The sequence below is a fragment of the Canis lupus genome, chromosome 19 (assembly GCF_003254725.2).
Source record: "Canis lupus dingo isolate Sandy chromosome 19, ASM325472v2, whole genome shotgun sequence".
Classification (NCBI taxonomy): domain Eukaryota; kingdom Metazoa; phylum Chordata; class Mammalia; order Carnivora; family Canidae; genus Canis; species Canis lupus.
In genome coordinates, this window is record NC_064261.1 from 54,539,506 (window position 1) to 54,565,963 (window position 26,458).

General features: G+C 45.3%; 1 protein-coding gene across 12 annotated transcripts in view; it reads left to right on the top strand.

Annotated features, from left to right (window-relative positions):
- Window positions 1-26,458, top strand: part of FMNL2 (formin like 2) — a 261,250-nt gene that overhangs the window by 193,560 nt on the left and 41,232 nt on the right. For all 12 annotated transcript variants that reach the window (XM_049097127.1, XM_049097126.1, XM_049097131.1 and 9 more), the window contains exons 7-9: window positions 4,023-4,131; window positions 8,152-8,228; window positions 9,891-9,984. In XM_049097127.1, coding sequence (XP_048953084.1) covers window positions 4,023-4,131; window positions 8,152-8,228; window positions 9,891-9,984 — 280 coding nt within the window. The remainder of the gene's footprint in view (window positions 1-4,022; window positions 4,132-8,151; window positions 8,229-9,890; window positions 9,985-26,458) is intronic.

A 26,458-nucleotide genomic window follows, 5' to 3' on the forward strand; every position in this document is an offset into this window, starting at 1 on the left:
ACAGTCCCTAAAATCAAGCCTAAGGGATTTAACGTGATCCTAAATTATTTTCAGATACTTTGTATTTGCAGAGGTCAAGAGTTGGTGATCTCTCTCCAGGTGCATTTACTTAAGGGGAGAAAATTCTTTTAGAAAAATAATTCCAAAATATGGGGCAAAATTTACTATTAAATAATAAAAAAAAAAGACCCACTTCATTTTTCTGGTAAGTGATACAGAGTGAAGATTTAAAAAGAAAACTTCCGGGGTGCCCGGGTGGCTCAGTCGGTTAAGCGTTTGCCTTTGGCTCGGGTCATGATCCTGGGGTCCTGGGATCGAGCCCTGCATCGGGCTCCCTGCTCAGCGGGGAGCCTGCTCCTCTCCCTCCCTCCGCTGCTGCCCCTGCTTGTGCTCTCCCTCTCTCACTTTTTGTCAAATAAAAAAGAAAACTGCTTTCCTGGGCGCCTACGTGGCTCAGTCTGTTAAGCATCTGACCCTTGATTTCGGCTCAGGTCATGATCTCAGGGACATGGGATCAAGCCGAGGTTCCATGCTCAGTGCAGAGTCTGCTTATCCCTCTGCCTCCCTCTCTGCCCCTCCCCTTGCACATGCTTTCTCTCTAAAAATGAATAAAATCTTCAAACAAAAACAAAAACAAAAACTGCTTACCAAGTGCATTGGCCACTGTGTTCTGAAAAAGATGCCCAGATGCTGCTGTTCTTAGCAAACTGAGCCTTAACCCTGCCTGGTGAAATCATTACTGGGAGTGGGGAAATGACACCTATATAGACCCGGTGCTGTCAGAATGACGGATGTGAACATTTGACAAAGAACTTGCCAGCACAGATGGCTGTGGCGGTAGTTTTTGCACATGATAACCTGACAGATTGTGCTTGAGTTGCAACTTGTAAAAAGAGGCTACCCTAAATCCCAGGGAGCACCCTTGGAGTCTTGTCTCTTACTTTTTATCTGCTGTGTGTTGTCATTTCTTTGGGCTTCAATTTACTGATCTGAATCAGGAAAGATTGTCTAAAGGATATCACAGATCTCCTTTGGCTCTCAGTGCTGATTTTTCATTATTGGTTGTAGTGGTGTTTTAAAAAAATATATTGTGATGCTGTCATTTTATTTTATTTATTTTTAAAGATTTTATTTATTTATTCATGAGAGACACCCAGAGAGGGGCAGAGACACAGGCAGAGGGAGAAGCAGGCTCCATGTGGGAAGCTGGATGTGGGACTCCATCCCGGGACCCGGGGTCACGCCCTGAGCCACCCAGGCGCCCCCTGAAGCTGTGATTTTAAATACAAGTTCAAATGTTGCCTTTAATTCTCCATATTTGTATAAACCGAAATGGGAGAAAAATAAATTTTAAATTAAATGCCTTACACCTTAGAAAAAAATGCTTATCTATATATTTTTAAGCAGAGAATATCAATAAATAAAATACACATTGTTCTTATTTATTGACCTATATTTTTAAGATCCTTAAATATTGTAAGTATTCATGTGCTGTTTTATATTAAATACATTTTAAGTGTAGATCCAGGATGTATATTTGAGATTACCTACCTACAAGAATAAATAGAAACCTTCTTTTGCTGCTAAGTAATTAGAATATTATAATTAATCCATTTTTGCTACTTTCTACAAATAATGCAAGTAATGACAAACACACATCTGCTTCTTAGAGTCTTAGTAAAATCCTGAAGCTGAAGAACTTGATTAATAAGTGAAAGGAAGGAACCTGCTCATTAAAGAGAGATCTTTACGTCATACTTTACATCATACATTAGATGTGTATGTTTGGTCTACTTGGCAAAATCATTCAAATGTCTATGACAGTGATGCAGAAATCTGCACCTGTGTGGAAGGGACTTGTGCATCTTCTTTACAGAGTTACTTGCTTTGGTCAGTAGATCTGCAGTCATTGCTGCACATAAATATAATTTAGCAGAAGACAGTTGATTCCCTTGAAAAATCACCTTTTTTTTTTTTTAAGATTTTATTTATTTATTCATGAGAATACACAGAGGGGAGAGAGAGAGAGGCAGAGACACAGGCAGAGGGAGAAGCAGGCTCCATGCAGGGAGCTGGACATGGGACTCGGTCCTGGGACCCCGGGGTCATGCCCTGGGCCAAAGGCGGCACTAAACCCTGGAGCCACCCGGGCTGCCCTCTTTTTTTCTTTTTTAAGCGTAATCAGAGATAACATTGTTTTGCTCTGGTAGCCACTGCTTCCAATGAAAAATGCTGACTGTCTCGTCAGCTCTCCTATGCTTCGTAAGTGAAGCCATTAAAGAAATACAAAGAAATGGCGGGGGTGGGGGGAGCTTTCTCATATAGAGTAAAGACCACATGCATTTGGGCCAGGTTGGCCGTGTGGTTACTATTTGAAGAGGCACCAATCTCCTGAGCCCTCCGTGAAGTGTGTGAGCAGACATGCTCAGGCTGGGGCTGTGGCAAGGGGACATGTTCCACAGTTGTATTTGGATATTGAAATTATGCTTACTATCACGAAAATCTGAATTTGTTTCCTTAACTTTGTTTTTTTGCATTTAGAAGAGAATTAGGCCAGCCTCCATTGCTGCAGTTTTATTTCCAAGTGTGTATAAGGCAGGAAGTCCTTAAATAAAGCAGTCTTCTTTATTTCCCCCTGGTTATGGTAAACTATTTTTATTATAGAAGTTTTTCTAATTATAGGAAAATTAGAAATTACGTGTGAACAAAAAAGAAAAATCTACACTCACCTGAGATAACAACTATGTAATTCATTGCATTTCTAGCATATTTTCTTCTGTTTTTCCTTAACACGTGTGCCTATGCATATGCATGTAAAACAGACCTGATGCACGTCATTTGGTAAAAAGGTAGTAATAAAGCATTCTTCCCGAGGCTAGCATAAGCAAGCTAAGTTTTATACATTGAGGTATATGGAGGCAAGTGACACGTTGAAGTGCGTTTCGCAAGTATATTTGGGTCATTCGTAGGCTTATGTGAAAAAATCATCTTCTGTTTCATAGTTTTTGAAAAGAAAAGGAATTAAGAGGGCTGCTCAGAGAAACCGTTTCAGACAAACTTGTCAATTCAGTTTTCAGCTCTTAGCCAGGACCTGCGGGACTTTTGAAAGCGGTTAACATTCATCAGAACTTCCTTTAAATGTTTTAATTAGCTCAAGAAGAAGGCAGGCCTGTGGCTCATTTTGCGGATCATTTCTGCAGTTGACGCTATAGGAGAGTAGGTGACAGTTCTTAAAAATTGGCGTGTGTTTCGGGCGTGGAGCTGCAGAGGAAACCTCACGTGGGCGCCCGCGTAGAGCTGGCGCGCCCGCGCGTGGTGGTGGGCGCTCGTCCACTCGGAACTCCCGGGCGGGAGCTCGGGCCGAGCGGCGCGGGCTCTAGGACGAGTCGCCTTAACGCTGAAGCCGCTGCGCCCGGTGGAATCTCAGCCTGTCGTGTCTCTGCTTCGGCCTCCACGCCTGGCTTCAGCGAGGCTCGGGCTGAGGAGGCATCTGAATCCTTAAAGTCCAGCATCACAGGCTGGTATCGAGTTGCTGATGTAGGCCTTGCCGAGGCCTAAACTCGCAACAGGGAATCCTGAGAGCAGTAACGCGAAGGTGCAGCTCACCTTGGGCCAGAGGATTCCAGGTCTGTGTGTAAACTCACTCTTCACCGGGTTGCAGACGCAGTCGGCCGGCGTGTCGCTTCAGTCCTGTCTGCAAATCTCGCCTGGCTTCCTGATTAGGAGCCTGGGGTGTTCATGGACCTTGTGCACGATCCGATGCGTTATGTGCCCTGAACGAGATGGAGTCTCCTTGTCCCTAGTGTCTGGCTTGACTAGATGATGACCGGACACAGAATCATGTAGGCCTTGCAGCCTGCGGACATGGCTCTGCGGTGATGGGCTTGATGGTGGTGGCTTCAACCTGCAGTCCTCACTCAGGTGCAGGCAAAGACAGAGAACAGGTTCCATTTTTAAAGTGCATGTGCCTGTGCTGAGAAGGTAATCTATAGTTTTATAGAAATTTCCCTTTTTATTTGTAGATATAATACTTTGCCAAGCAGAAGAACCTTGAAAAATTCAAGATTAGTGAGTAAGAAGGATGACGTACACGTGTGTATCATGTGTTTACGTGCCATCATGAATTACCAGGTATGTTTGTGTTCTGATTCTTTAAAAAAAAAAAAATTCTCAATTTGTCAGATTTATATCATGTCCTCTTTGGTTTCTTTGTCTTATTTCTATTTGAAGTAAAAATCAGGATTTAATGCTATTCTACTAAAAAGGGTCTGGTTCGTTTTAATACTCAAGGTTTAACTCAATGCCTGTATTTTAATTGGGATTTATCCTTTGTGATGTATTTACGGAAGATAGTTTTCTCCTACAGTCATAGACTTGTGTAGATTACTTGGTAAATGTTTGTGACCATTGAAGATTAAGCTGCTGCTCGTGGGCATTAACGGAACAATTTTAGAACACGAGGAATGGATAGACTCTCACGTGGGTCAGTGGTTCTCAAAGGGTTAGATGGTAAAAAGGTGAGAAGTTATTATTGTCTGTTGGATTAGTGGTTCTTTTTTGAATTTTTAAAGATTTTGTTTATTTGAGAGAGAGAGCACACACGCAAGCACAAGCAGGAGGGGCAGGGGCAGAGGGGGACGCAGACTCCCCACCCCAGCAGGGAGCCTGACTTGGGACTCGATCCCAGGACCCGGAGATCATGACCTGAGGTGAAGGCAGGTGCTTAACCAACTGAGCCACCCAGGCGCCTCTGGACTTAGTGGTGCTTAATCTTTATAAGAAGCACCTGGAGGATCCTTGTTACAAGGGCAGATTCCTCCTATGGGTGATTTTTTTTTTTTTTTTTAAGATTTTATTTATTTATTCATGAGAGACACAGAGAGGCAGAGACACAGGCAGAGGGAGAAGCAGGCTCCATGCAGGGAGCCCGACGTGGGACTCAATCCCAGGTCTCCAGGATCACGCCCTGGGCCGAAGGCAGGTGCTAAACCGCTGAGCCACCCAGGGATCCCCGCTATGGGTGATTTTGATTCAGGTGATCACCATCATAACAGAGAGATTAATGTGTGTGTTGGATTAACTCCAGCAATAGAGTGGAAGTTGGAGCCTGGAGTATCAGGAATGAACTGACAGGGTCAAAGTTAGATAAGCAGAACTAGGGGAAGAATCAGAAAAACATAATTGGAATATAAAAATAGGACTTGATATCCACGAATAGGGATGCTACAGGTGGGTCCAAGCAGAGGTGGAAAATAAATGCATAGGTGGGGAGGGTCAGTATTAGAATTCGAACCCGACATAAGGATGCTGAATTGAATTTGAGAAGGGAAATGTGTATTTTATTTCTTCTTTCAATCACTATTTTTTGAGCATTGCCAGATAGACCCTGTTCAGAGCAAAGGGAATACATTAAATAAATAAATGCCCCAGGGAACTTACTGTCTAATGAGGGAAGATAGATGATAAATAACTTGAGAAATCATACAGCGTTCTCGATAATAATGATGGTGAATTGAAACAAAAGCTAATACTTACTCCCCGCCCAAAAAAAACCCCAAAACACAAAACTAACAGAGTACTTTCTAATAGGACCGGTGCTTTTAAGCCTATTTATTTAAAGCTCATAACAGTCCTACACGATTGGTAATGTTACTCTCCGCAATTTACTGATGAGGGAACTGAGACACAGAATTAAGTAATTTGCCGAGGATCATAGAGTCAGTAAATAGATTAAATCCAGGAAGAATGGCTCCAGAGAACTGTTACTAATACTGTAGAAAAATTAGCCAAGAAATGGGAATAGAAGTGATGAAAATGTGTGTGCAGTTCAGGGAAGCATCATGGAGAAGTAGCAGTTGTCCTCGTAGCAGTTGTAACTAGGGAACAAGGTAAGAGCTTCTAGGGAAGGAAGAATCTAGATAGAAAAGGGGGCGAGTGCAAAGGCCATAGGGCGGGAATAAGTTTGCTGTGCTTGAAGCGCAGAAAGGAGACCGGGTTGTCTGGGTTGGAATAAGGGAGAGGAGAAGAGCAGGGGTTGAAATCTGATGTTAACACGGGGTCCCGGCTGGGTAGGGCTGTAAGAATCAGTGGGAGGATTTGGCTTTACTACGGGTGGAAAGCTTGTTGAACAGTTCTGAGGAAACCCGTGACATGACCTGGCACTTGATTTAACGTGACCTTTCTAGCTTCTGTGCTTAGGGTTGACCTTGGAGGGCAAAGGCACAAGGAAGTAGATCATCTAAGAGGCGGCTGCATTGGGCAGCCTGGGTGGCCCAGCGGTTAGCGCCGCCTTCAGCCCAGGGCATGATCCTGGGGTCCCGGGATCGAGTCCCACGTCGGGCTCCCTGCATGGAGCCTGCTCCTCCCTCTGCCTGTGTCTCTGCCCCTCTCTCTCTCTCTCTCTCTCTCTCTCTCATGGATAAATAATAAAATCTTTTAAAAAAGAGGCTGCTGCATTAATCTCAGGTGAGTGTTGATGGCGGTACGGACTGGGATAATAGTAGAGATGATGAGAGGTGACCAGATTCTGGTTTTGACAGTAGAGGCAGCAGCATTGGCTGTGTGTTGAGAGGAGGGTGGCTCCGAGGTGTTTATCTGGGGCCCGTGTAACAGAGTTGCCATCTACTAAGGTGTGGAAGGCTACAGGATGATCAGATTTGGGAGACAAGATTAGGAGTGAAGTTTTCGGGATGTTACCGTTGAGATGGCTGCAGTCATCCAAATAGAGACCTTAAGTGGGTGGTTGGGTATGCCAGCCTGGAACCCAGGGCGGAGGTCTAGGCTGGAGATAGAAATTTGGGAACTAATAGATGGTGTTTAAAGCCAGGGGGTTGCTCGAGAGCAACAGGGGAAGACAGACAAGCAAAGAGGTCTAAAGTATGAATCCTGGGGCATTCTGCTGAAATGTCAGCGAGTTGAGGAAAACCTGATGGACTCCGAGAAGTAGCCAGGCAGGTAGGAGGCACGTACAGCAGGTGTTTCAAGGAGAAGAGAGTGCACAGCTATGACCTGTGCTGCCGCTAAGTCTTGTAAGATGATAAGTGAGGGGTGGCCGGGGGCTCAACGAGGTGGGTGGTTGGCGATGCTGGAGAGAGCGGTTTCCGTGGGGAAGAGGGAACGAACCCCCCCCCCATTAAAGTGATTGCAAGAGGCACAGCAGGAGGAGAGTAGAGGTTAGGGGGTGGGGGCTGGGCGGGGACAAGGCAGTAGATGGACACAAGGTGTAGGGTCAAGACTTTGCTGTTGTGACTGTTTAATTGGGTGCGTTTGCATTGTTTGAATGCTAATGAATCAGGGAGAAAGAAGAATGAGGGATGGGTGAGTTGCTGGGGAGGGATGGGATCAAAGACTCCAGTAGAGGGGATGGCCTTGGTTTAGAGCCCAGGAAGGTTCTTCAGGAAGAGGTGAGGGACGTACGCTGTGGACCTATGGGACGATTGACGTGGGGGTGAGAGCTTTTAGAAGCTGTTTTTTTCCTGTTGGCTTATATTTTCTCAGTATAATTAGGAGTAAGGTCGTGAACTGAGAGTGAGCTTGGAGGAGGAGTAACTCCTCAAGTCCGTAGACTCCACAGTGATTCTGGAGCCTGTTGTTAAACCCGTGATGTCATTTACCTACCAGGCCTCAGGACAAGGCAGGTCTTCCTACGGGCTGGTCCCAAAAGCCGTTGCCTGGAGTGGGGACTAGAAGCAGTGGTTGTCAACCCTGGCTGCACAGGGAAGTCAGCTTAAGAAGAGAATTTCAGGTGCCAGGGGCCCATCCTTGAGATTCAGAGTACATTGGCCTGGGGCGTAGGCTGGAAAATCAGCGTTAGGTGTTTGTTGACTCTTCCACGCGATTTTGTTGAGCGGCCAGATTGAGGATCACTGGACTGGAGCCTTTTCACCATTTTAATAAAGAGAAACATGGGGTTCAATCATAAAGAATGAGAATATGGCCCCTTGATAATAATAGCATGATTCCTAAACTTTTTCGTAGAGAATCTCTACCACACGGATGTGCCAGAGACGTAAATTCATTTATGACGGCATAACTTGCATTGGGTACAATCTTCAGGTTCTTTTTTTTTTTTTTTTTTTTGGTCAACATATAGACAGTCCCCTAAGTTGACGCCTAATGCTTTGTTTTTTTTTTTTTTCACGTTGATTTTAGTACGGCTTCAACATGGTCATGTCTCATCCACATGCTGTAAATGAGATTGCCCTGAGCTTGAACAACAAGAATCCGAGGTAAGTTCACCTTGTTATTTTTCAAGTGCAAATCTAACTAGGGAAAGAAGAGAGCTAGTCAACACTTAGGTTAGAGCTTAGAAACTTTAAAGGGCACCTCTTTGAATCGAGGTTGCCAGTGGGCTCCTTGGCTGTGCAGAATTTTCTTCTCAGCTGAGTTGTAATTTCCCATGTGGTGCGGTTGAGCAACTGTGACGACACTACCCCTTCCTTCACCGTTTTCTTCAAGCTTTCCCTTCTTTCGAGGCCTGGTTCTTAGCATCCTTGCAAATTTTGCAAGATTTGGGTAGAGAGCATGAGGTTGCCGGGTTGTTAGGACTGGGGCCAAGAGGGTTTTCCTGCAGACTGAGTTGCACCACTTACTGCAAAGCTGACTACGGCCACCGGCCCCTGTCCACACTTCACTTTGCAACCTTTACCTACGTAGGTTTATGACCAAACAAAAAAAGAAACAGAAAACAAAAATAACTGTGCATGCAAACTGCTTCTTCTGGTCACTTCGTTATTCAGAGCACAGATTGCCCCCAGCAGCCTGTCTTCATCCATTTATTCTACTTGCTATGAGAGGTCTTCCATTCTGGTGAGGCATTCTGCACTTGACACATCTTCACCAGACACCTCTGTATTTAAGCTCTGTACCTGAAAACTTGTTAGTACAACTAAAAAATCTAATTACAAATGAGACCCTTTCTGTTATGCAATGAAATGAAAACTGTGAAGTCCTATTTAAATGTTGAATATTATTTCAAACTTTCTCTGATTATAGTTTTTTGCAGCTTTGTGACCGTTTCCTTAGTTTACTAAAAAATCTGGGTAGTCATGCTTTTTCTCTGCCTTCTAGGGTAGGGAAGTTGTTACTCATTTTTCTTAAGATAATTAACACTGTGGATTAACAGGCCAGTCTTCATTTAGAGGTTGGCAATGACTTTTTTCTTGGGGAAAAAAAAATACTGAAGTGATCTTATTATGAGAAAACAATGCTGTTCTTGATGTTGAATCTGAAAACTTAGACCGTATTACTAACGATTTCCTTCTAAAAGTATTTCTGGTGGAGTTTTCTTGAATCAGAAAATATCCTAGCACTGCTGTAATACAGCTCCACTCAGATCATTGAAGAAGTGGTGGTGGAAACTCACGTTGTCTTAGGGGGTGACACCTTTATGGCACCATTTGCAAATTAGCATGTCTGAAATGTAGGACTTTAATTTCAGTAGATTTTGAACTTTTTGGGCAAATGTTATTTCTCCGACTCTAAAACCAGGGAAAACATTTAACCAGTGGGTTCTTTTCTTGAAAATTCCCAAGTTCCCAGTTGTCTAAGTTTATCAGTAAAGCTTTTTCAAACCTATTGTACTGAGTCACCCACTGGTAGAAGTGAAAGACGAATCTTCCCAGAATTTTCATTAGTGAGTAATTTATAATTTTGCGAATGGGAAACATTCCTTCTAAATCTGTTACCTCACATCAATCGCATTAGTAAAGGTTTAAAAATGTACTTTGATATAAATATACCTTAGTAAAAGTCTTTAAAAAATAACATAAGCAAATATTTTATTATTCCAGTCATCTTGGAAGGAGGGAGAAGCTGACTCATCATGTTACTTTCACTGATTTTTTTTTTTTTTTTTTTTTTTTTTTGCTTGTTTCTTCTTGTTTCGACAGAACAAAAGCCCTTGTATTAGAACTGTTGGCAGCTGTTTGTCTCGTCAGAGGCGGGCATGAAATCATTTTATCAGCATTTGACAACTTTAAGGAGGTAGGTTACTTTGTAGTTTGCTCACACAAACATATTTGGAAGTCTTTAAACAGAGTGATTTACCTTTTCTGTGTGTGTTTTATTAATGAGGTATAATTAACCTTAGTTTCACGTGTACAACACAAGGACTCAATATTTGTATTGTGTCACCACAGTAAGTCTAGTTCATATCCATGGCTTACCTTTTTATTTATTCTGGGGCCTAAGGGGTATAATAGTTAATTTTCTAAGATGTCAACGAGGGAGAAGTGATGTACCTAGTCTAAATTATCTTAAATGGATGCGTTAAGCTTTCTTTGGTGTCTCGTTTCCAAGAAAAGTTAAAAACTTTTTTTGTGGGATCCATTTTACTTTGGAGAACATGGAATTGCCAGTTTGAAAGCATGTTTTGTTGAATGTCTGAGGTTTTCGTTATGGTTGATACTTGAGCATCCACCATGTACATGTTGTGGACTCTTTGATCATAGTAACTTTCCCCAAATCATAAGTATTATCATTGCTGTGCTGGATGCCCCCAAAAGACTTCTCGAATACACTGATTTCAGCAGCTTGTAATCTTAACCAGGTGATCCTGTCCTAGACAGTGGACACGCATGAAAATGAAAACTGAAACTTCCTCTGAAATGACAGAGGAAGAAATAATTACTTACAGAAAATATGATACCGAGGATGGTGGCCCAAACCATCAAGACACAACAACTGAAAAAGTTGCTAATTTCCTTTGGTGGTAGTGTGCAGGGTGACATGGCCATGAAGAGTGCCTGTTGGCCCCCCTACTATGTGTCTAACATCTGCGCCCCTAGCATCTGAAGTAAAGGCACTTGGAGCCAGGCTTCAGTAGGGCTGTCAGCCACGCTGTGCCTTCTCTTGGCGATCCCCTTTGATTTCAGATGCTTCTGGATTTGAATCCAGATCTCAGAGGGAAATCTAGACTCTCTCTTACCTTTCCTGGGAGCCTCTGGGTAGAACCAAGCTAGTATTTGTTGAAGACCTACTATATGGCAGGTGCTATGCCAGGTACACCCATAAAGTCAACTGGTTCTATGGGAGTATATGAGACATGTATTAATGTCCAAAGAATAAACTAAAATTCCAAATACTTTGTTTGCCCGTAGCCATATAGCCAGATAAGCGGCAGAGCGAGGACAGGGATTTGGTGCTCCTGATCCTGAACTTCTGTTTTAGGTGGCATTTGGGCCCATCTGTGTGTGAAACTCTGGGGGGAAATACTGAATTAGGACCTCAGAGCCATGTCCCCCACCCTACCCCTTTCGTTGGACTTACTACCCAGCTTCCAGATGTACTAGCAAGTGACCCATGACCATGTATGTAGGCTAGAAAGCCTCAAAGATGTCAGCAGGAAAATCAGTACTCTTGCCTTTTTATTTGTTTCCCTCCCTTTAGTCACTGCTTTAAGATTTTGATGTTATCCATTTTGTTAATGCTGACCACGGACAGAATCAAATACTGTCTTTTTAGCTATTCAACCTCCGTGATAATAAAAAAATATATATATATCCAGGTTCCAAGAATATGAGGAATAAGAGTGAATCTTTAAATTCAGACTTTGGTTTTTTAAAAAAGGCTTTAGAGATAACAAATGTATGAATGCTTGTCTGTGCATGTGTTTATATATCCTATATTAGTACATAAAATTTATAAGTAAAGAGATATATGTTTGGGGAGATGGGTCTAATAGGAAAGTGAAACAGCATGCGAAGCTAATGTAACTCCCAAATCTTTTTCGTTTGATCATATTTGGACATATCACCTAATTCCTTCCACATCAGAAGCACTTCACTGTAGAGTTATCAATGTGTAATGTTATAACATAAGCAAGATCACAAGCATGTGACTATATTGGAGGTCAAGTTATGTCCTAATGTTATAATTGTGTACAATTAAAACCATTAATGCATGAAGTGGATGTTAATTTTGTTTCCTTTTAGGGAAAAGAGAATGAATGCCTTTCTCATGCATGATGATACTTGCAGAGTTGAGTTTTAATGACCTGGTATCAGAATTGTAGATGGTTTAGCCATTAGGGCATAGTGGGTGCATGCAGTGACCTCAAGGTGTAGAGTCGTGTAGACAGACCAAACAAAAGGATTACCCTAATAGCCATGTGAATGAACACAGGGCAGGAGCATGCACCTCAGAAACTTTATTCTTATGGCTAGGTAAAGGAGCACCAATCCATTTATCTGTTCAACCTTAGGGCGAGAAAGTATTACTTTTGTGTTGATCCTTTTTTTTTTTTTTTTTTTTAATGTAATACCACTGTCAGCCCAGAATCTTTTGAATTTCTTCCTTTTCTCTTTTCTACCATTTTATGTGAGGGTTTTTTTTTTTTTTTCTTTCTTATACATCATGGTCAAGAGGGTATTCTTTAATCATCTTAGCAAAAAATGTCAGTGGAATCTCCTGGGTTTAGGGAGATTTGGGAGCCAGCTGTTCCTGATTACAAAAAGTTGTACTTGTGATCTCAGGTGCTTGTGCAGATGGGGTGTTGGTGAGAGTAATGTGTATTGAACTGTTCATGGCAGGAAGAGTACCATACCAGGTACCAGGATACTAGGGAGTAGGGCCAACAGTCTTTGCCTTTAAGAAGATTGTTTTTAAAGCTTTTTATCCCTTTTAGTAAGTTGGGATTCCATTCCTCTCTTTAAGGAGGAGGATGGGATTACCCTTGTTTTCGCTGGGGGGACTGATGGAGGTTGTGGGGTTTGACATGAGACCTCAGTATCTTGTTTTGCAAATAAAGTAAAGGGCATTAGAGGAGCCAGATTCTTTGGGCTTTGATCATTATTAAAGCACAGCCAAGCGTACTGTTGCAATGTGGCACCAGATGCTAAAGGGAAGTTTAAAGACCATGCATCTTAAGTATGTAGCAGGATGTTTTCCCCCTCTACTTCTTGAGCCAACAGCTCCATTCTGTCCTATTTGACTACCTCTAATTAATTCAAATGTAAATAGGAGGGTATCTCTTAGCTTTTGATAGTCTTTTATGTACGATTCCTGAAATTTCTCAAATTTTAATTAATATTCAGAATCTCAACAAGTTTGGTTTTCTGTGGTTTTGCAACGAATTTCATCACATATCCTTATAGTATCTGGAGTCTGTGCCTTAGCATTTCCAATTTAATGATATCTGATGGCCAGAGGAATATTAACCCAAGGCCTTGCTTTTGTGGATGTTGAGATTGAGGCTAGGCCAGGTGTCACTGAGGAAGCACATATATCACCTCAGTGTGTTTGAGGATAAATGAGTTCTGACACCAAGCATGGTGACATGCCTAAAAATTTGAGCATAGTGAGTAGGTAAAGACTAAACCATTTAGTCAACCATAATGCTCTTTGAATTCTTTTCTCTTAAAAAAAATTTTTTTTTTTCTAAATGGAATTAACACATCTGGTTTCGGTGTTGAAACATCTCCTCATGAAAATTTATGGTCCTCAATTGAGGACCAGGGTGAGAACAAGGAGTCATCTGTTTTTCCCTAACTGGCTAATTTTGCCATGTGGAGGGATCTATTACCATCTTGTCTAAATTGATACTTTCTTAGTTGCATAGCAATATGTCTTTTTGAACATTTGGCCTCCTAGACAGGAAAAAATACATTTGGAAACAAAGGTCGCTCTCTTGGTATTTGCATGCATTCAGGGTCTTATTTGTGAGAAGCAGAAACTGACTCAAACCGTAGAAAGGGTGGATTGGAAGGAGGTCGAGAAATGCACAGGTTGACAAGATGCCCAGAGAAACAGGCCTGGAAAACGGGCAGGCGTTCCTGAAATGTGGGAGACTCTCCGGCTGTGTGCCCTTGAGGCCTCGCCACCATAAACACTACTTGAAGTTCTGATTATGCTCTTCCTTCTCTCCCAAATGACATGGACCACAGCTAGTGATCTGCTGGGTCATAAAAGTACACTTGTGGGTTAAGGACATGACCTACCCCCACTTTACAGGTATAAACACCGTTTAATCCAGTTTCGACATTGAGATCTTCTACCTAGACCTTGCCCTCCTACTTTTCTGAGTCTTCCTACTGGTTTTCCATTCTCTTCTTTGTACATCTGACAAACTGCCTTTAGAAAGTGTTTCCAAGAGTCTGACAAAAAGAAAAAAAAAGTGCTCCCATTTGAAATCAGAGGGACAGATACTGAGGCCCCGTAGACTCTGTGACGGAATGGCCTGCTATGATACCAGTAATAAAGCTCTTGGAGGGCTTTGAGCTACCAGCTCCCCCAGGATGCTGGGACGTGCACCTGGAATTCATCAGGATTCCAGAATGATTATAACTGTGTTCTCTTCTGCTTCCAAAATGACAGCATCTGGCTTTAACAAAGAAGCCTGAGGCTTGAGTTTGGTTATTTGGGGCCCACCTCCTTCCTACTCCTGCCCTTCCAGTGTGGGAAGGCAGTGCCGCGTGAAGTGAGTCACTCAAGGCCACCAGTGCTCCTGAATGCAGCCGTCTTGGCAGTAGTCATTCGTTTCTTCGCCTTTTTCTAGAAGGCCTCCTCAGAAAGTTGATGTGGTTTAGCTACCGGGCACCCGAAAGCACTTATGCTACACGTTATTAAGTTGATTTAAGAAGGCCTGTCAAGTTTTATTTACAGTGGGCCAAATTGGGCAGGAAGGAGAGCAGACACTTTGGTGCGCTTCCAGCGTCCTTCTGAGCTTAATCCCGTCTAATCTAACCTCTCCAACGTTGGAGGGTGTAGGATTATAAATCCAGCACAAGACCATTCGGATGACTCCTTCCATGGTAAAAATGTTCCTCATGGAGGGAAGGGTACTTTTTTCAGTCTCTGACCGAACTATAAGCAATGTATTTTCTCAGCTCTCAAGCTGTGAGAGCCATAGCTCAGAGCATGAGGCCAGAACAAGGCTAACCTGATTCCCCGAGACTCTTCTGTGGACAGTGTGTCTTCGGTGATCAGGAAGCAGAGTCACAGCAGTTATTTTTTTTGGACAGTTGCTGCTGGTGTATAATAAATTACACCAGACATCGTCTTACTGTGCCCAGGAGGCCAAGCCGGGCGTGGTGGGGATGACTGTCCTGCTCTGTCACGCCCAGGGCCTCATCAGGGAAGATCCTGGGGACAGGAAGTCATCTGGAGGCTTCTTCACTCACGTATCTAGCTTCAGGGCTGAGATGACTTCAAGGCTGAGCTCGGTGGGATCTGCCAACCAGAGGGCCTCCGTGGGGAATTCCCTGTGGCTGGGGGCTGGCTTCCAAGAGGGGAGCGTCCAGAGGAGCATCTGGAGATCAGGTCTTCAAAGTGATAGAAGTTCTCTCATGTCGTCTGGGCCAGTGTCAGGTGTCATCAGTGTCATTTCTGCTGCATCCTTTTGGTTATGAGTGAGTCACTAAGGCCAACGCAGATGCAAAGGGGCACCGATGACTTGACTTCTCAATGGTGGGTCACAGCACAGGAGGACATGTAGCGGGGAGATGCTGCCGTGGTCGTCTTTGGAAAATACAGTTCACCTCCATGACTTCTGAGAATTACCAGTACGTCTCTAGTTGTTCCTCTTCTGTTTTCTCTCTTTCCTCAACCCAATACTTGGTTTTGCCTCAGGACTGAAAGTTTTATAAGCTTTTTCATTGGAATTAGAAAGATGGTCACCATTTCTTTGAAGCCAGTTTACTCTGGGCAAGCCGTATTTTGGGAGCCTTTCTAGAGGAGAAAGGAGCCATTTACATAAGATTTCTGAGCCCCCGGTAATGAACTAGTTATTTCTGTATCATCTGTGTCTTTATCATCTTGTAAGGAAGCGAAGGCTGGTCTCCTGTTGGTCATTAAGGGATGACTCATGCTAATTTACTGGAAGATTTTTCATGAATATTTGAGTGCCCCTTTGTGTCAGAAACATCGATAAACACTGGCGATGAGAAAATGAGTAAGACATAGGCCCTACTCTTAAGGAGCATCTGAATCCAGTTAAGGAAACAAATATTTTGACAGCGAAACTACTAGGCTTTATAAAGTTAAGCGTTGGATGCTTTGCAAGAGGAGTAACCACCACCAAGAGGAGGCGGAGGAAGGCAGGCAGATGGGACAGGTGCTCTTGGGGGAAGCTTCCTGTAGGAAAGGGTGCCTGAGCTGAATTTAAGATGAAGAAGTTAACCAGGTGTATTAGTTTCTTACTGCTGCTGCAGTAAATTGCCACAAACCTAGTGGCTTATAACAAAGCATACCTTCCTGTAGTTCTGTTGGTCATGTGCATAAAATGCGTCGACAGAGTGACATTCTTTTGGGGAATCCATTTCCTTGCCCTTTCAGTTTCCAGAGGCTGCATACATTCCTTGGCTGACGGCCTCTTCTGACTCTAACCCTCTGGCCTCCTTCCTTCGGGTGGCCATTGTGATTCTGGTGGGTCTACCCAGGTAATCCAGGGTAGTCTTCCCATCACAAGATCCTTATCTTAATCATACCTGCAAAGTCCCTTTTACATGGATGGTAAATATTCATGGGTAACAGGGATTAGGACGTGGACTTCTTTGTGGACATCTGTGTGGAGGCGGCCTTGGCCTAGCATACCAAGCGAAGGCGTCCTTTTACGCAAAGGAGGTGGCATCCCAGTAAAGCTTCAAGGACTGTAGTTACTGTAGTTTACCCTCCATTCGTAAAGGGAGGGAGGGGATGGGAAGAGACAAGGTGGGATGGGAAGTGAGGGGCGGGTGAGGAAAGACTTCATGTCTTATTTCAGGGTCCTGGTGCGGCCCTGGAGCCTGAAGCAGCAAGGGGCAGCAGAGGAAAAGGTGTTCTTCAGGCTCCTCCAAGTACTCGCTTAGAACCTCTCTCTCGGGGGGATCCCTGGGTGGCTCAGCGGTTTAGCACCTGCCTTCGGCCCAGGGCGTGATGCTGGAGTCCTGGGATCGAGTCCTGCGTCGGGCTCCCTGCATGGCGCCTGCTTCTCCCTCTGCCTGTGTCTATGCGCCCCCCTCTCTATCATGAATAAATAAATAAAAATATTAAAAAAAAAAAAGAACCACTCTCTCAGCAAAGAGCTAGCAGTTACATTTTGCTGCAAGAGTCCATTGGCAGTGAGCTCAGCATGAGGTCACTTGGACAGAGCAGGGTGTGGTTAGGACTTGAGATCTGCTTTAGAGATCTTGCCATTCATAGTTCTCATTCCTCGGGCCTCTTCCTCCACCGACAGTCATCTGCTCCTTCAGCCCTTAATGTCTACAGAACTTTTGCTGTGGCTTAAGGGAATTAAAAACAAAACAAAACGAGGGTAGGGGAGTGGTACCTGGGAGCAGACAAGACCATCCTGATACCTGGGAGATGCTTTGCTTTTCAGCCTGGCTCTAACTCGACCCTCCCCCTCTGTGCAGGAGCCTGTGATCAGCTTACACCACAGGGGGCCTCGTCGCCTATTTCATTCATAGCAGCCTCTTAAAAACAACATGGCATTGCTTCCTTTTGTGTTTAGTCATGAAAAAAATGCTATTTCTAAAACCGGGCCCTTAGCCAACTGTGAAATAGTAGGCATATGTGGCCTCGTGGCATATTCTGGGAAGATAAGCGCGAAAGCCCGCAGGAGAAAACCAGGGCTGTGTGTGACTTCAAGGCCCCCATCGATCCGAGCCTGGCACAAGCCCTACACTTGGCACTTTCCCCGGGCAAGTGCTGCTTTGACCTTCAGAGGGCTGTGGTTGTAAGTACACACGGACCGTGTGAAGCTCTGCTGTGACTCGATGCGAGAACTGGAGTGAAAACTGACAGCTCTGACCGCAGCGTCACCTACTCCAGGAACCGTTAGGGTGCGGAGGTTTAGTTCCTGGGCAGGATTTGGTTGCCATTCTGACATTTATTTCTGCAGACTAATGTTCGAGTCTATTTTAGAGTCACTTTGGTTTCTTCTTTCTGTGTGAAAGAACGCCTGTCTATTCTTTTTCTCCCTCACTCCACCCTGACTTGTATAACAAGGAGGTTTTTTTTCTTAAGTCTGTATCTTGGGTCTTAAGTATACCTCGGTATTCTATATTTGTTCTAGCTGCTTTTTAAAGCAGGTTTATATTAAGTGAAACCAGAATTGTTTTAGAATGTCAAATCCAGATTATAGGTTATTTTTAGTGGTCATTAAGTCCAGCGCTAAGCAATGGCTGAGTCCTAGACCCAGAGCACTATATATATGTGTGTGTATGTACATATTATATGTATGTTTAATTTTATTTATTCACGAGAGACACACACACACACAGAGTCAGAGACCCAGGCAGAGGGAGAAGCAGGCTCCATGCAGGGAGCCTGATGCGGGACTCGATCCCAGGACCCGGAGATCATGAGCTGAAGGCAGATGCTGAGCCATCCAGGCGTCCCAAAGACATGATTTTTGTACCACAAAAGCTTCAGTTGCCTTGAGAAAGACAGGGTTGACCTTAATAGGTAGGTAGTTAAGGACTAAATGTGTGCTACGGTCAACAGAGGACAGTAATTCAGAACTTTAGTAATTGTGCTGATTTTTTTCTTCTATTTGCTGTTCTAATTTAAACTAGTTTTTTGAGTGTTATTGCCACTGAATATGCTTATTGAGCTTGACTCCCTGTGTGTGAGTCAAGCTCAGATTTCATTTGAAAGTTAAATACTTGGAAACCTTAAGCACATTTTTTAAAAAAGTGATTTGGGCTCCACAGTCAGTACATAAGGGCTTTGTTTGGTTGGTTTCTTTTAAACTAACAAACAACTGTGTTCAGAAAGAAAACACGAGCGGAGTTCTTGAATGTATTCCATTTTATAAACCTTAGCCTGCGGCTTATATCATGGGTACAGAAAGGCCTCTACAAAGCCAGAAATTGAAAGGCTGCCGGGTATCGTTTGCCGCGTCCTAACGGGCTGCTGGTACCCTTCCATCCCAAGCTCCACCCTATGATGTAGGAACGAAGAAGAGCAGGTTTAGAGTGGATCGGCCTGCTGCGTCCTTTAGTAAATGGCGACCTTGGGGTTTTTACCAGACCATTGAGCACAAGACGGCTCAGAGTCAACCTTATGTAACACGGTGTCACACACCACACGCTTCTGGGCGTGTTCATGTGACGCCTTCAGCTTTCTGCTGCAACGTGACCGCAGTTGGAATGGTTATCGCGTGGGCAGCTTACTGGAGGGTTTTATTTATTAGTAAAACCCAGGACCAGTGGGGCTATTTGGGCCCCGGGGATGGGGCTCCTGCAGGATTATACAGGGAGACTGGCGTTTGTTTGGTGGGTGGAGGACGTCGGGGGAACAGAAGGCGCGCGGCCTGCCCCGGAGTGGGCTGGGCCAGGACGAATGTGCTGCGTGGCGGGGGAACCTTCTGACAGGGGTCCGCGTTACGGAGCAAAGCAGGAGGGCGCGGGCAGGATGAAGCTTTGGAGGAGGCGACGGTAGTAGTGGAGAGATCAGGAACCTGTGATGGAATCCCACCTGGAAGATAAACCCGGAAGGAAAAGAAAACGGGGAAGAGAAGCAACTACTAGTTATAAAGCACTCTGCAGCTTATAAAGTGTGGTCGTGTTCTATGTGATTCCACGGAAATCTGTGAAGGGCGTTTTATGCAATCCTGAAAATCTTAAAGAGTACCGACCCTGGTGATGAAGGACGTGAGAGGCGAGATGCTGGGGGAAGCTTGTGGCCATGACCGTGGACGTGAAGCCACAAGAGTCCACAGAAGACAGGCTGGCCCAGTGAATTTGGGGATGGGCATAAGAGGACTGTAGAGATCTGTGCAGGTAGGAGACATTAGAAGAAAGTTGCACGGCCACCCTAAACAAGTGTCTGGGATTTTTTTTTTTTTTTTCTGGTGAAGAAAATAAGCGTTGTCTTTACTAAATTCATTCTGTTTGTGATGGTGAAATGTCTAATGTCAGATTCTTCTTTTTTTTTTTTTTTAAAGATTGATTCATTCATTCATTCATTTAATTATTTAATTATTTATTTATTTATTTATTTATTTATGATAGACCTAGAGAGAGGGAGAGAGGCAGAGATACAGGAGGAGGGAGAAGCAGGCTCCATGCAGGGAGCCCGACGGGGTACTCGATCCCGGGCCTCCAGGATCATGCCCTGGGCTGAAGGCAGGTGCCAACCGCTGAGCCACCCAGGGATCCCCAGATTCGTAGTTCTGAACTAAAGATGATGAATGAGAGAACAGGTTTAAGGAGAGGTATTGGGGAGCGTGTTGGGGGAGGGGTATCATCCAAATAGAGAAGGGGATCGTAACTGAGGAGATGGACGTCACCGTGCCAGCCTAGAGGAAGGAGTAAGAGGCCAGCTCAGAAGGGCCTAGAAGGATGCTCAGGAGAGGCAACACAGTGCGACAAGGACAGCCAGGAGGGCTAGCACCTACCTGGGGGTGTGGCATCTTATGGCATGAATTCCTACTTGAGGTGACGAGTTAGTCACATGGTCTCTGTACTCCCGATTCCACGTTTTCATATTTCTATATAAAAAAATTTTAATCGGCGTGTGCCTGTGTGATACCTATTCTGTGTGTCCAGATGGCTCTGTCTGAGAAAGGCTAAGTGCTTCCTATAGTACAGGTGGGAGGACGGGGAACCCACATAATTGAATGATGGGCACAAAAATGTACAAACAAGAACAAAGTGCAGCCTGAGGGCAGTTGGTAGGATGGACGCAAGCTTAGGAACAGGGCCCTGTCAGTTGGACTGCGCGGTGGAGCTCGTCCCAGGGTCCCTCTCTGACCACCTGGAAACGGCTGCTTTGGTTTCCAGACCCAAGTGTCGTTACAAACCTCTGCGGTGTGTCGAGGGATTGCTGCTTCCCTCACCAGGAAGTGAGTTGGGTGTGCGGGGGGCGCACACTGGCCCTGCCGCTCGTCCGGGCCCGTGTCTGCGAAAGCATCGCTGCCTTGAGCGGGTTTCAAAGACGGAGCTTTCGGGTGGTTTTCCAGGCCTTTCGTTTCCCAGCTCGTCGGTCGTGCCCGGGCGCTGTTAGCTCGGCGGGGTGGGCGCCGTCCTGGATTCCCTCCCCCGCACTGCTGCGTGGGGCTCCCGTCCAGTCCTTGCACACCTTGTACCCACCTGCCAGGGACAGAGTCCTGCTTGGTTGTCATTCACAGCCATCGACTGGACCTGCTCAGCAGAAGAAAATGGCTCAGTGGTTGCTGCTTGTGGTCCAGCCCTGCCAGTCACCCCCCCTCGTGCAGGTGGGCCCCTGATGGGATTTGCCCCCTCAGGCATGACCTAGAGCTCTGCTGTGTTTCAGCGGTTTGGTTCGGGCCGTGGAAAGCGAGGGCTCCTTCCCCACCAGTAAATGTACCAGCAACATGTGTGGCATCCTGGATTCACTGGTAGGCCGCTAAGAGCAACACTGAATGTTGCATTTTGGAGTATTTTCCGGGAAGAGGCGTAAAGCTAGGAAGTAGCGCATTCCGTGCGGTAGTTATCAAGGGCGTGTTTAGTGCCCCGTTAAAAGAGAATCCTTGCAGGTTGCTTGCATGTTGATTCTTGGTTGTTTGATGTTTAGCGTGTCAGGTGTTCTAGGGCGGATCTGTCTACCTGGGTTGGTTCCCTGAGCATGATTGTCGCTGAACTTGGGGGAATGCGTGTCCTACGGGCCACGTAGGAGATGACTGTTTATCTTCCCCAGGTTCTTGCTCGGAATCCAACACTCACTTGGCTTTGGGAGAAGAATGTCTAGGTGTGTAGTGAGCCAGGAATTGTACCTGTGAATACAAGGATTCAAGGGGAGTCTGGCTTCGTTTTGCTTGGGTTTTTAGTCTGTTTCCTACCCCATACACTGGTGGGAGATTTCTTGCTACCTCGGGAAACCTGCCCCACCTGAGTGATGTGACTTCATGTCCATGGAGAGGGGCAGATGTAGTTGTTCTTGGTTTGCTGTGATCAACTCTCCAACAGTCTTGTAAAATATTTTCATATTAGAAGTCCATTTATTTGCTTCTCCAAGTTACATGTTTTAAGAATTCATCATCTTGGGATGCTTGAGCGACTCAGTTTGAGCGTCTGCCTTTGGCTCAGGTCGTGACCCTGGGGTGCTGGGATCGAGCCCACAGCAGGCTCACTCCGGGGAACCTATTTCTCCCTCTGCCTCTCTCTGTGTGTCTCTCATGAATAAATAAATAAAATCTTAAAAAAAAAAAAAAAAAGAATTTATCATCTTTGAAGAAATAAAGAAGCAGTTCTCTAGTAGTATAATTTAGTAGTTCTTAAACTTTTGACCTCAAGGCCCCTTTTTTACATTCTTAAAAATTCTGAAGGACCCCCCTAATTTCTTGTTTATGCTGGTTATGTATTGATATTTACTCCATTAGAAATGAAAGCAAAATTTGTATACTTATTTCCTTAGAAATAATATTCTAGGCTCATTACATGTTAGTGTTAAAATTTTTTCAGAACCTAAAAAAAAAAACATCACTTGACAGTAGTGGCTGTTTTAGTCATCTTGGGCTCCTGTAGTGAAATACCATACACTAAGTGGCTTAAACAACAGAAATTTATTTCCTCACGGTTACAGAGACTGAAAGTCCCCATGCCAGCGTGGTTGGGCTCTGCTGGTGGTGCTTGTCTGGCTTGCAGAGGGCTGACCTCTTCCTATATCCTCAGATGGTCTTTCCTAGGGGTGCGGGGTGGGGGGTGGGGTGGAGGTCCTAAGGCCATCAGTGCCCTTGGATTAGGGACTCACCCTTATGACCTCATCTAACCTTACTTACCTCCTAAAAGCCCTGTTTCCAAATACAGTTGAATTGAGGGTACTTTGATGTTTGAATTTTGTGGAGACGCAGTTTGGTCCAGAATGGTGGCATTAAAGATAAAAAATAAAGTCTAGCTTAAAAGAGTGGCATGCTTCTATCCGCTGCTGCATTCAGCCACTTGTGTTGTTTTGATCGAAGTAATTGAAGGAAATTCATCCCCACAGAAATACACAGATGGAAAAGGAAGTATTTTAATAGCATTTTCAGGTGACAGTGGATATTCTTTTTTTTTTTTTTAATTTTTATTTATTTATTTATGATAGTCACACAGAGAGAGAGACAGAGGCAGAGACACAGGCAGAGGGAGAAGCAGGCTCCATGCACCGGGAGCCCAACGTGGGATTCGATCCCGGGTCTCCAGGATCGCGCCCTGGGCCAAAGGCAGGCGCCAAACCGCTGCGCCACCCAGGGATCCCAGACAGTGGATATTCTTTTTGAAACTCTGCAAACACTGGGCAGGAGGAGTAGCTCCTTAAAGGTTAGCTGCAAAGCAGCATCTGCAACTGTATTAATGAACTTCTGGTACTCTGTTAGTTTAAAATTTATTTGCCAGTCTTATACCTTGAATGAATGCGTAGTTTGATAACAATATGTGGGAGTCAGTTGGAAAATATCAATTCACTGAATTATCCAGATCTTCTAAATATTGACACATCTCATCAGGCAGCTTTAAAAAAAAAAAATCTCATTATTATCATCACCAATTTAATCAGAAAAATCTTTAAATATTGGAAAAGGGCAGCCCGGGTGGCTCAGCGGTTTAGCGCCACCTTTGGCCCAGGGCCTGATCCTGGAGTCCTGGGATTGAGTCCCAAGTTGGGCTCCCTGGGTGGAGCCTGCTTCTCCCTCTGCCTGTGTCTCTGCCTCTCTCTCTCTCTCTCTCTCTCTCTCTCCCCTGTGTATTCTCATGAATAAATAAATAAATAAAATCTTAAATAAAAATAAACATTGGAAAAGCTGCCAAACTTGAATACAAGTTTTCCGAAATTCTCATTTTTGCTTGAAAGCTCAATTTTTATCATTGGAAACCAGTATTGTCAGTTTCCTTCCTCCATTTTCAAGAGAATCACTGCCAAGTTTTTAAGTCTGAATAACTGTGGTTTGTTAGTTATTCTTTCAAATAAGAACAACAACAACAAAATGGCTAGGTGTGTGAGGGTTCCTTTTTCTGTGCACCCTTGCCAGCACTTGTTGTTTCTTGTGGTTTTGATTAGCATTTCCCTGATGCCGGGTGATGCTGAGCATCTTCTCATGTGTCTAGTGACCTTCTGTTTATCTTCTTTGAAGAAATGTCTGTTTGTGTCTTATGCACATTTTTTAATTGGATTCTGTGGTTTTTGGGTGTTGAGTTGTATCAGTGCTTTCTATGGTTTGAATACCAAGTTTGTATCAGATATGCACTTTCATCAAGGGTATTCTTAAGCGAAACTGGCTTTTTTTTTCAACCGAGACACTGAGGAATACGGTGATTACTGGGGTACTTGGTGTCACTGCCGTGAGCCATGCCAAGGCAGCAGGAAGTTTCTTCACCAGCTGTTGCTTTTGTACGACCAGTGCAGATGTCTGCTCTGTGCAAGTGGCAAGTGACACCTTAGTGTCATTGTAAAACTAGTCTTGACCTCACAGACTCTGTGAAAGGGCCTCAGAGACCCTTAGTGGTCAAGAACCATGTTTTAAGGACTGCTTCCGGGACACCTGGGTGGCCCAGCGGTTTAGTGCCGCCTTCGGCCTGGGGCGTGATCCTGGAGACCCCGGATCGAGTCCCACATCGGGCTCCCTGCATGGAGCCTGCTTCTCCCTCTGCCTGGGTCTCTGCCTCTCTCTCTAATAAATAAAAAAAAAAATCTTAAAAAAAAAAGAAAAAAAACTGCTTCCCAAATACACCGTCTGCTTTTTTGTTGTCTCATTGGGCCGAGTGGAAATGGTTCCAGGTAGCTGTGAGAGTGAGGTGTCCCGATGAATACCCGGGGCTGGGGCAGGGCACAGAAGACGTGAGGGTGTGGACTGAGACGGGGAGCCGGGGACAAACCTCCGGGATTTGCCTGTTGGTGGCCTGAGGTCTTTGATGCAGCCAACAAAGAGTCTGTCTCCAAGGGCTCTGGATTCACGGCACATCTTCGTGAGAGTTCATTTCGCTTGCGTCACAGGCGTGAAGAGAGCGTGGGCTGACCTCACCTCCCGAGCAGGGCCCAGGACCAGTGGTGAAAATGCCACAGGATTTAAACAACTCCTATCATGTGCTGTAGCCATGGGTCAGTGAACACTTGACGACCACTGGAAGGGTGTCGCCGTGTCCTCTCCCTTGCCTTGCTTGACCAAACTGGGTGTGTTCGAAGGATGAATCTGTAAGGAGAAATGAATGAAATACAGTGTTAGGCATTCTGCTTGAGGGGTTGATGGGTAAGTCATCCCAGAGGTGACCGAAGGCCTTGGCTCATCACTTGGTCCTCAGGTAGCTATTTAAACGCCAGGCTCTCTTGAGCTCCGAGGTGTTTGGGTCGTCCTGCAGAAACAGAAGCCTGGAGAGAATCCCTATGTGTTCTTACTGAAGACCAAGAGAGGTGCCCTCTGTTGAAGCCTTAAGGGTCAAGTCAGACAATAGGAATATTTCTGAAACATGTCATTGATGAAGAATTACTTTGTGGAGTCTCACTCTCTAGAATGTAGTAAAAGTCTTTTTTTTTTTTTTTTTAATAGGGGAGTGATTAGAAATGCATTTTTCACTTAAGGTGTGGTTTTTCAACAAGTTACTCTTGGGGGATTTTCCTAGCCCTTTGCTTCCATGTCAGGATCCTCTTTTTGGTACAGCAAAATATATACATGAAAAGCGAAAGAGTCCTGGATGTTTTGTGCGGTTGTTGCCAAAAGATCTGGGTATTTGGAAACATCTGGAAAATTGACTCAAGTCTTCACAGGGGTGGTTAGCATGGGGCAAATGGAACCTCTGGCCCATCGTCAGGTTATTTACCAGCCCAGCATCGATGGAAGTGCCTTAACGTGTGAGGAAGGAGGGCTGCATGGACGGAGGAGTGCTTGCAGTTGCTGAGCTTTCCAGTAGTTTCCGGTGGAGCAGAGATGAGGTCCTTTACTCTCCGAGTGTTTCAATTCAGTAAATGTTTTGCCCTTAGATCCCCGAGACGGGAGAGCCAACGGTAGGCCCAAGTTCTGTCCCTGCCCCTGTCCCGGCAGCCGTTGGTGTCGGTGGGTGAGGCGTCCAGTGGCCTTAGGGGACCAAGGCCCCAGGCCCCCTGGCACAGCCCCACCCCCCCCACCTCCCAGCGCAGGCAGCCCAGATGCAGGCGCTCCTGGTGGAAGGAGAGGAGGGCTTGCACCCTTGCACCCGGGACTCCCTGTGAACTGTTCGCTCCGTGCGGCCCTGGGGAGAAAGGGTAGACTCCCGGGGCCTGTCGTGCAGGAAAGAAAGGAGGTGTCGTGGCAGGCGGCGGGGCCCGAAGGAGACACCTAAGCCAGAGGCCTTGGGTTTCAGGCCACAACCCAGCAGCTGTCGCACGGGCACCTCGTGAGCCGGCCCGGCCTGGCTGCGGACTCGTGAGGGGGGAGCGGGGCCCCGGGGGCAACACGGCCGCCGACCTGGGGGCGCAGACGTGGCCGCTGCTCGTCCAGCACCTGGAGGGCGCGAATCCGGATCACAGGCCTCCGTAAAACCACCTTCCGTCCACAGTCAGCCTTCAGGGACATCATCCCCCCCCCCCCGCCGCTCGCCCCGGGAGACCCGTGAACCACTGCCTCTCG